General features: G+C 34.7%; 2 protein-coding genes across 2 annotated transcripts; one reads left to right on the top strand and one right to left on the bottom strand.

Moving 5' to 3' along the window:
• Nucleotides 1–2,680: 2,680 nt before the first annotated feature.
• Nucleotides 2,681–6,698, bottom strand: LOC143605388 (uncharacterized). The gene is made up of 5 exons (XM_077081527.1): nucleotides 6,525–6,698; nucleotides 4,257–4,341; nucleotides 3,938–3,992; nucleotides 3,617–3,755; nucleotides 2,681–3,077 (listed from the first exon to the last, which is right to left on the bottom strand). The coding sequence occupies exons 1-5, from the start codon at nucleotides 6,696–6,698 to the stop codon at nucleotides 2,979–2,981; spliced, it is 552 nt and encodes a 183-aa protein (XP_076937642.1). The 3' UTR covers nucleotides 2,681–2,978.
• A 2,762-nt stretch (nucleotides 6,699–9,460) lies between these two features.
• LOC143605386 (zinc finger protein NUTCRACKER-like) lies at nucleotides 9,461–10,534 on the top strand. Its single transcript, XM_077081525.1, has one exon. It carries the CDS (start codon nucleotides 9,536–9,538, stop codon nucleotides 10,532–10,534), a length of 999 nt encoding a protein of 332 aa, XP_076937640.1. The 5' UTR covers nucleotides 9,461–9,535.
• The last annotated feature ends 517 nt before the right edge of the window (nucleotides 10,535–11,051 follow it).

The following is an 11,051-nucleotide window of genomic DNA, read 5'->3' as shown; positions in this document are numbered from 1 at the left end:
TGATTGAATAATAATAATAATAATAATAGGATTTGATTTAGGGTTTTGGTTGCAGGTTTAAACCGCCAGTGAAAGATACTGTGTTTGGTTGTTATAACGGATTAATAACGAATGAAGAAGAAGAAGATGATGAAATGGGCCGATTATAGTGTTTATTGGCCCATAACAAAAAAATAATCTTTTAAATTTTTACTTTGCATTTTATTATTTTATTTATTTGAAATGAAGAGGTGTATAAAATTGGATTGGTTAAAACTAGTTTGACCCAAACCGGTTTAAAAGCATAAATGTTTGAACCAATGTTGTTAAGATTGGACCACGACCGGCCGGTCGAACCAGTCTGGTCGGGATTCGATCCATCGACCGGTATGGTTCTATACAGTTCATTCGGTTCTCAGAAAACCAGTCGGTCCGACCAGAAAACTGGACCGGTTAAGCCGGTTTACCATGAAAAAAAAAATTTTTGAAAAAACATTTTTCCGGTCTAAACCGCCGTTTTTGAAGAAAAACTGTTCGGCCGGTCTGACTAGTTCGTGTGGTTGAACCGGTAAAGCGGTTGCCCATTCAGTTCGTTGTCCGATCCGGTTATGAAAACATTGGTTTGAACTGGTTAGAACTGATTCGGTTGGTTTAAAACCAGTTTTAACCATTTTTTTTCAAATTGGTCTAGTTTAAAACCGGTTAGGTAGTTCCAAAAGGGGAGTCAATAGTAGAACCAGCATGCTGGGTTAGTTTGAGAACCGGTTTGGCTGAAACCGGGGTTCAGTTTGGGTTGTAGTGAACCGGTCCCGAACCGGTTACTTTGTACAAGTTTGATTTGAAGGGTCATTTAAAATATATTGTTTTATTAACCATGACAACATTTTCGGAAAATTCATGGTACCTGTCAATATCTTGCTAATCAACAACTCAGGTAAGTAGGAGACTAGGAGCTTGGGTTAACATGTTTTATTTAAGAGGCTATGATAGGAAACCAGTGGAAGCAAGATTCGAATATGAGACATTCTACTATAGGGAAATCAAGTGTTTACCAATGTACGCCCCTTCAATTATTTTTATATATTTTTTTTAATTATAATTTTATGTATAAAATAATATATATTATTTAGTTATTTTTATTTATTTTCTCATAACATAATATATATATATATATAATTATGAAATATATTTTAAAAAATTATATAAATGGTAGGCTCGTTTAGGCTCGCGAGCGGCTCGAGCTCGATAATTGAAGCTTGGGCTCGGCCTCGTTTATTAAACGAGCTTACTTTTTTTGCTCGGGCTCGATTAAGCTTTGCTTGATTGAGCTTTTTAGCAAGCCGATCTCGAGTAGCTCACGAGTAACTCGACTCATTTGCACCCCTGAAAACAAATATGATAGGAAATCAGTGGAAACAAGATTCGAACTTGAAACATTTTATAAGAGATGAATCAAGTGTTTACCACTGCATCACCCTGCAAAGAGTAAAAAATAATTATTGTGTGACCCCTTTTTATAATCACATTTTTTTTATTGTTATAATGCCATAATATTATAGCTAATCTAACTTATAGGAAAAAAAAAGATAAATAAGAATTATGGTTGATAAATAATGTATTGTGAAACTTCAACATTCTACAACAATAAAGTATGGTTTGGTCACCTTATTTATAAGTTGTTCAAATTATCAAAATTGCCAAACATCAAAAGAGTCGTATTTCTCATCGTTACAGCTTCTATTATCAAAGGGTCTTTGGTCTAATGATATCTGGTGATATCTAGATGTGACGTAAGGTGTCCTCTTCCTAGAGGTCATGGATTCCAATCCCGTCCTGCACAAGTGGTATAGATTTGGTAGTAAGTATGATGTGCGTCAGCTGAAGCATGTTCGTAAACTCTTACGGAACACGCATTATTACAACCGATTATCATATTGTTATAGTACAATTTCACATAATCAGTTATTCAGTTTCAAAACGCACTTCCAAACGCCTCCGTCAAATCCTTTTTCATTGCAAACAAGTGTATGATGTCAAAGATCATGTTAACAATCTCCTATTGCAAGCATCATCTCAAGGTAGTCATAACAAATAATAACATAAGCGATTTTAACAAGCAATGCCAAACACCATCAAAAACACCTTATATTTGTACCGAAACACAAATAACAGACTCTGTGATTTCTAGGCGTGCAAACGAGCCGAGCAGCTCGCGAGCTACTCGAGATCGGCTCGTGAAAAAGCTTGATCGAGACGAGCCCGAGCCCAAGCGTGAGACTAAAGAAAGCTCGCTTAATAAACGAGCGAGCCCGACCATCACTTATCGAGCTCGAGCCGGCTCGTGAGCCTAAACGAGCCTGTCATTTATATATTTTTTTAATATACATATTTAATTATTATTAATTAATATACATAATGAGCGAAAAGATGACTAAAAATAACAAAATAATATATATTATTTTATACATATAATTATAATTGAAAAACATATATAAAAATAATCATACATATATATATATATATATAAATTAATATAAATTAATTAATAAATAGTAGATGAGCCGAACCTGAACCGAGCTCGAGCTTTAAAAATAGAGCTCGAAACGAGGCCGAGCTCTGTGTAAGTTAAACAAGCCAAGCTCGAGCCTTGTCGAGCTCAGGCTTGGCTCGTTTTCACCCCTAGACTACTGATTTCTTTCAGGAAATCGATTTAACAACGGGCACAATAAATTCCATTCGACGTGGATCAAGAAAACTAATTGGAAAGATAACTTGTTTACCATAGTTCTAACAAACAATCTTTACAATGTACATTGTAACTTTGTAAGATGACCTTGAGCATCGATGAAGCAACACCATCCTCGTTTTGTTTTCTAGGGTTCTTGTTTAGAATATAAACACCAAACAAGAAAGTCTTGTCATGTGTCTTGATCGAGAACTTGTCTGTGTTTTTACATGCGAGAATTTGTGCAAATACGATGTATGGTTCTCGACATGACTTACTCGTCTTCTTGAAACTCAAAGCTTTCTTTACAATCCGTGGCAACGCATAAAGCTTTCCATATGGGTACTAACATTTTCAAAGGTGGGCGGAATTTCTGAGAAAACAATAAAAGAAGTAAACAATATTATTCCCATAACATTGGTAATGATTAAATAGAGAATATAACTGTAAATAGGGGTGAAAACGAGCCGAGCTATTTGAGATCGGCTCGTTAAAAAGCTCGATCGAGCCCGAGCTTCACTTATCGAGCCCGAGCCGGCTCGCAAGCCTAAACGAGCCTGTCATTATATAATTTTTTGAAATATATATTTAATAATTATTAATTAATATATATATATAATGTTATGAAAAAATAAAGAAAAATAACTAAATAATATATATTATTTTATATACAAAATAATAATAATAGGAAAAATATTTAAAAATAATTATATTTATATAAAAAAATAATTGATAAATAGTAGCGAGCAGAGCTCGAGCTTAAAAATCTACTCACGAGCCGAGCTCGAGCTTTGAAAGTGGAGCTCGAAACGAGCCAAGCTCAAGCTCTGTGCAAATGCAAATTAAACGAGCCGAGCTCGAGCTCGGTCTCGGCTCGGCTCGTTTGCACCCCTAACTATAAATAGTAATTACCTTGAAAACTAAAGTAAGTTCGTTTTCATCCCGCATCAAGAAAGATAAGCACCAGCAACAAGTAACCGGGGTAACACATTCGTTCAACACTGGTTTAAGAATCTTGCTTACGGGAATAAAGCGCCGGTTTATCCTTCCACTACAAATCATATAAAACAAATAGTTACAGCACTGTTATACATATCTTGCTTAAACATAAACATTACATAAGTAAAAGAAATTGTGAGATATAACTTAAATACGATTTCGTTGTGTATATTTCTTATCCGCATAAACTGCATTAGTGCCAAAATTTTTAAAAAGACCAGATAATTTCAGTACCTTCCATAATGAGTTTCAAGTTGGACTCCAAATTCAGGCATAATTATGATCGATTCTGAAACAAACATATAAAAGATAGTGTTATATGCCCTGATGGTATTCAAAATTAATTATCGCATGTATTGTAAGTATTAACAGTTTATATATACGATTAAAAAGACAAATATCGCATCATGCCAAAAGAAGTTAAATGCAGTTTTACATCATCAGTGTCCAGGTGAATTGACAGAAAAAATAATCAGAGATATCATCATTCTGGTATAAACCTAAGTATAACAACTGAAAAACAACCAATAATCGACACGTCAAAGACCCTCACCTTTTACAATCGGCCGCCAAATAAGCAATTTGACCAAAATAGCACCAATAAAGAAGCTCCAGACAACAGTGGTGACTGGTTTTCCCTGTATATGAATGAAATTATTACATTTAACTTCAGCAAAAGTTTAAATCATTATTATCCTAACAAGATTATAATTCAAGTCAAATCCCACTAGTTATGTTGAAGTAAAAGACCAAGCACATATACCGCACCGTATTCAAAAAATATAACTCCTTCAAGGCAACATGATTATACCATTGATGAGGTAAGCATGTCCAGGTGAATTTTGTATAGTCCAGTAGTATTTTAATATTTAGATGAAGCATTGAATTATTTTAATATTTCGATGGATAATCCAATACACCCTGTTTTACTTTCTAGTTATCATCTGTATTACACAAGCTAATTCACAAGAATAGGATATAACTCGTGTCATTTTGATATCCTAATGTTAATGCATTCCATAGATTTGCATCAACTAATTCCTGCCTCCCTAATTTTTTCATTTGTTGATTTATTGCTAGCTTTTAGGTAATTGGTGTTCCTAGTATAAATATTTTCATTCGTTGATTCATTGCTAGCTTTTTAGTAACTTATTTAGGAACCGAAAGTCCGAAACAAGTATCTTGTTTTGGGATATTAGAAACATGCAAGTAATAGTTGTGGATTCTTAGTTGACATAAATCTTATATTTCCTATTTTAAATCATGAAAGGTTCATAAGTTCGTTGCAACGATTCTGTTCTGACTTTTACAGTCCAGTCATTCCGCATTTCATAAATATAGCCTGTATCTGACTAACCTGTTATTCACAGTTCAATAATACATTCTGCTTTATGCAAATATGCTTCCATTGTTTTGTGTATTTCTTAACTAGTTCACTTTTCTTTTAAGCTAAATTAGCTCAACTGATTAGTTTGTTTACTAATTTAATATATCCCAATTCATGACTCATTGTTTCCCCTGTATATCAAGAATAATCATTTCATTCTAAAATTATCTCAAATGTGATGCAGGCAATAAAATTTACTATTTTGAACTATCGAATTTTCATAAACAAGTATACCACATAGCATTCAAAAGATATCAATCTTTTCAACAGAAAACCAACACGTGTAACCTATGTCGCCCTCATAACCGGCACCTAAACGAGCGTAACCCACACTGGAATGCGTGTAACTGAAGCCGATGACTCGTGTGGAATGATGGTTTAAGACCGTATCGGGTTCCACCCGTTGCATTGCACTGGACCGCATTCCGGGGGCCATTACACGCAACTGGCACCAGAGTGCGTGTAACCAGCATTTAAACAAGCGTAACTGATGTCTAAACGTGCTTAACCGGTGCCGAAAACCATAAGCAAAGCTTAAATTTACAGTAATTTCAAAGAAAACATTTTTTAAGCCCGGCCGCTTTCAACCGGAACCATCCCGACCCGAAACAAAATAACCCTTATTTGAATCGACCCGACCCCGCCTGACCCAAACCGTTTGTCAGTCCTAGTCAGAATGTACAGCCAAATGGCATCTAAGAGCATTCTCATCCCTTCCACTATCTTCAAATCCAAAATTACACTAAAAATCACTAATTTTTCTCTCACCTATTCAGTTAAATAATACTTTTCTATAACTTTATCATTACATTTTCTCTTTCCTCTACTCACAACCACTTTCAACAAATATTAAAGAATTATAGGGGATGAACGATAACGTTTCAAATATACAGAAAAATCACTGCATTTTCTCTATCCTCTACTCACAACACTAGGGGTGCAAACGAGCCGAGCCGAGCTCACTAGGCTCGAGTTTGGCTCGTTTAACTTACACAGAACTCGAGCTCGAACTCGGCTCGTTTCAAGCTCAATTTTCAAAGCTTGAGCTCGGATCGTGAGTAGATTCTCAAGCTCGAGCTAGGCTCGTTTACTATTTATCAATTATTTTTTATATAATTATAATTATTTTTATATATTTTTTTCTATTATAATCTTATATATAAAAATATATATTATTTAGTTGTTTTTATTTATTTTTTCATAACATTATATATATTAACTAATGATTAATAAATAAATATTTTAAAACATTATATAAATGACAGGCTCGCGAATTATATAAATGACAGGCTCGCGAGCAGGCTCAAGCTCGACAATTGGAACCCTAGGTTATATCATTTTCATAAACACACATATATATGATGTATCCTACTATAATCAACAAAATTAAAGCAACTAATTAATTAGTTAAGTATAATTAACATTCAATTATACCTTTTGGTAATGGAGATAGACGGAATATGCCACGAGAATAATCGCAATTAGGTAAGTGACGATTGGCTTCACGGCGGTTGTTCGAAGGATGATGTGATGAGTATCGACGGCTTGGTTGTGATTATCGTGTGTGTTTATGAACCTCGTGTTGAATATTATCGGCAGATCCGCCATTGGAGATTGGTAAGCTTATGATCTTGATATTTAACTTTTTAATTAATATTAAACTTTTTAATAATTGTTATTTCGGTTATTAAATTTTTGTCTCCGTGTTCAAAAAATCCGAAATCCAAAAAAAAACCGAAATCCGAACCTAAACCGAAACCCGAATAATTCGATCCGAATTCGTATTCGGATATCCGGATCGGATTGATCTGAATATCCGAATAACTAATTCGGATTCGGATCGGATATGGATTTCAAAAATTTCCGGATAGTTCAGATTATTCGGATATATCTGAATAATCCGAATATATAACATGTTATTAGTGTATATAGCCAAGTCCATTAAAATTTACAATAACTTTATAATCATAACTTCATTATTCGTTCAATTAACCTAACAACCATAGACAAAAATGTCATAAAACTCCGTCGTTATACTCACTAACACTATTTAACTTCCTTGTTTATGTAGTGTTTTATTTTTATTTTTCACTTTTGTGTGTTTATTTAATAAAAATTAAGTTTGTATATTTGTTATACAGATTATTCGGATAATTTCGGATTATCCGAATCCAATCCGAATCCATCCGAATTCAATTCGGATCGGATAGGAATGTCCCTAATTCGGATTTTGGATAGGGTTCCAAAATTTTCAAATCCGAACAATCCGAACCGAATAAACCGAATAACCCGTTATCCGATCCGATTAACACTCCTAGTCTCTACTTTCATGTATTGGTCGGGATTCACAAATAGAGGTGCATAAAGCGAGTTTTTCATTTTTTGTTTTTCTAATACCAGGGTTCGGGTATGACCAGGTCGGGGTCGGGTATTTTCTCTAAAATCCAAACCTTGTGCATTGGTATAGAATCTGGTATTTGAATACACTGTTTTCGGGTTTTTTTTGGGGTTTTCAGATATAGATTTGGTTTTTAAGGGGACTACACTTTTTTTGGTCATATACGGGCCAGGTTCGTATCGTATATAAAACTTGGTATATGAATACCCTATTTTCGGGGTTTTTTTGGGTTTTTTTTATATAGATTGGGTTTTTAAGGGGCTGCATTTTTATTTTTTTTTTTGTATTTTCGGGTATTTGAAAAACCAGGTTCTGGTTTTTGGGTATTATCGGATACAAATCGGATCCAGTTCCTGGTACAGGTTTTGGTACTAAAATGCATACCCCATTCGTACCATACTGCCATGGTCGGGTACGAGTTCGGGTAGTAAAAACCAGGGTATAAAAAACTTGATTCCAGGATTTTTTTGGTCTGATTCCGGGTTCGGGTTTTTTTACACCCCTATTCCCAACTCATAACATGTTCAGTGATAGTCATAACTCTGAACGTATATTTCTCTAGTAATCCCATATTGACATAAAAATAAGCTCGTTAGCTTTTTGATGACGTTGATTTACGTATGAGATTGATGAATAAAAATACTTATAAAGTTGGGACTTTCTGTAAACATTTTCTAACTTGAAATGAATATTGTGTAATTAGTGAAAGTTGGGATTATTAAAATTAATAATGCTTAATTTTTGGTATATATACCAAAATAAACAAATAAAAGACATTAACAAAGTGTTTACCATGAAAAACGTTATATGAGAGCAAATAACCGAATTAATTGAATCATAATCGGGTTAACCAACCTATCTTGGTTGGCCTTTCACCTTAGCCACAAGTCATCCCCGTATTACGCTGTATACGTGGGTTCGGTACTCCAATGCTTGTTAGAGCTCTCTTCAACTTGCTGATCGGATAATGGTTCAAATTAGGGGTGTTCTTCGAATATTTATTTTTTGGGTTTCAACAAATGCTAAATTATCACTCACATTAAGACAAACTTTAATTTTCTTGATTAAGTCAAACTTATCATAAATAAAACAAAAGATGCTTCTTTTTAATCAACAACTCTATTTAAAATGAATGATTGTCTTGATTAAGTCAAACCTATCTCAATTATGTGAACAACAATACCAGTGTCGATGTCATCGCTAGAAGCACTATCTTTATTCATTATAAGCATCATCTGTTTACTTATAATTATAACTAGTTAGGGGTGAGTAAAACCGAACCATAAACAAATAAAACCGATCAGTTATGATAAGTTAATTAGATTAACCGACCATTCGGTTACGGTTACTGTTAATGTGTCGTCGTTAACCGGATTTATCTAAACCTAACCTTGTATGTGTGTGATTTTTGCAAATTTTACGCATCGATTTTCATTTTTCATACCTCCAATCCAACTTCGAAAATCCACGTTGATGCTGCAAGGGTATATAACTAAGTTTGGAGCACCGTAACCAAACTTAAAACCGACATTTCAACTTCAAAACTTTATTATTGTGCTTGAAGTCAACAGATTTCAGTTATAAAACTTCATAAGTGAGCTTGAAACATCATAATCGAACCATAAAAGTGAAACGAAGAAAAAGAAAATACAATAAACAAATAATCAAACTTAACCAAAACCGACGATTACCTATCCTATAATCAATCGACTAGTCGTTTATGATTATGGTTAAGCAAATTTTCATTTCATAACCTTGTAGTTTACATGTGCATTTTATAAATGTAAAGGGGAACATGTATGAAGCATCTTTGCAATTAACTCAAATATTAAAAAAATATATTCTATTTTTTATTATTATTATTATTATTATTATTATTATTATTATTATTATTATTATTATTCACCAATTCAACATTATTTCTTTATTATATAAATAATATTATCAAGAAAAGTAAACTCTATGAAGCATGAGACCGCTTCTTATTATAAGATCCAATCCACCTCCCATCATCGCCGTTGACTAGTTGACTTATCACCACCGTCCAATGGACCCCACCGCCGCCGCCACGGCCGCCGCCGGTGACCACCACCACCACCTCCGCAACCTCTCCGACATCCAATCCCGAATCGACACCGTCCGCCGCTTCCTCTCCGACTCACTAACCCTCAACACCACCATACCAAACCCTAGCATGCAAATCATCTCCGGCGAGATCGCCGCCGCAATATCCGACGTAATTCTCAACGCCACCGGCTTAATCACCACAAACCCACCTCACACACCAAAAACCCCCAATTTCCCACCACTAATTGCAAATCTAGGGTTTCCAAACCCTAAAATTGAAGTACATGAAAATGAAATTGAACAAATTGGGGATGAAATTGAAGACGATTTGGATGTAATTGAGCTTGACGCGGTTGAATTGCTGGCTGAACATTTACATTTTTGTGAGTTTTGTGGTAAGGGTTTCAAACGAGATGCTAACTTGCGCATGCATATGCGTGCGCACGGTAACAAATTCAAAACCCTTGAAGCTTTATCGAAGCCGGAGAAGTTAGGGAGTGATATCGAGTCAACGGGTGTCAAACGGACGCGGTTTTCGTGTCCGTTTGACGGGTGTGGTAGAAACAAGAATCATAAAAAGTTTAGACCTTTGAAGTCTGTGATTTGTGTCAAGAATCATTTTAAACGAACCCATTGTCCGAAAATGTATTCGTGTAACCGGTGTAATAAAAAAAGCTTTTCGGTTCTTGCGGATTTGAAGTCCCATTTGAAGCATTGTGGGGAGGCCAAATGGAAGTGTTCGTGCGGGACGAGTTTTTCGAGGAAAGATAAACTTTTCGGGCATATGGCTTTGTTTGAAGGGCATATGCCCGAGGTGGCGGGTGATGGGAAAGGGAAAGGGGTGGTGGTGACGTCGACGGTGGCGGAGAATGTGGGTTGGGTTGATAATGACGGGTTGTTCGATGGATTGGGTTCGATCGATGATGATTTTAACTTGCAGGATCTGCTTGCTGATGGTTCTTATGATTGGAATTTGTAGGCTTTGAAGGTACATAACTACTTATATAATATATGTGACATGTATGATGCATTAGTATTGTGATATTTGAATTTTGCTGTATAAGTTGAAATAAAGTTAGTTTTTTAGGATGCTTTTTGTTACCTATGTACTCTGTTAATTTGATATATATGTGATCTATTTTGGTTTATCTGAAATCTTGATCATTTACTATTTCTAAGTGAATTTGAACTTTAGGTTTTCTGATAATCTAAGTAGTTAATGCAGAAATATATCGGATATCGATTAAGGACTGATATTTGAGATGATATTTGATATTTGAGATGTCGGTTATCGCAGTGATATAGAAAGTAGGATACTCCAAATTCGGGAGTCAAAAAGTTTTATAAAATGTTTTTGGTGGGAAAAATATGTCAGTGGGATATCGGTAATTGGTAATTTTAATATCATGTAAAATTCATATATATAGCAATCTAACACTACTATAATTCAGTATACTCTCCTACCATTAACAAATTAATCATTTGCAACTTGCAAA

The sequence above is a fragment of the Bidens hawaiensis genome, unplaced genomic scaffold (genome assembly GCF_021521415.1).
Source record: "Bidens hawaiensis isolate Kalapana, Puna unplaced genomic scaffold, B.hawaiensis_p1.1 tig00069269_1, whole genome shotgun sequence".
Taxonomy (NCBI): Eukaryota; Viridiplantae; Streptophyta; class Magnoliopsida; order Asterales; family Asteraceae; genus Bidens; species Bidens hawaiensis.
This window is presented reverse-complemented; position numbering and strand designations above follow the sequence as displayed.

Excerpts from the sequence above, each read along its gene's own strand:
- LOC143605388 (XM_077081527.1), bottom strand. The coding sequence starts at position 6,698 with ATGGCGGATCTGCCGATAATATTCAACACGAGGTTCATAAACACACAC. Across the intron at positions 4,342-6,524 it reads TCTATCTCCATTACCAAAAG|GGAAAACCAGTCACCACTGT; the intron begins GTATAATTGAAT and ends ATTCATATACAG. Across the intron at positions 3,078-3,616 it reads AACTTACTTTAGTTTTCAAG|AAATTCCGCCCACCTTTGAA; the intron begins GTAATTACTATT and ends TTGTTTTCTCAG.
- LOC143605386 (XM_077081525.1), top strand. The coding sequence starts at position 9,536 with ATGGACCCCACCGCCGCCGCCACGGCCGCCGCCGGTGACCACCACCAC.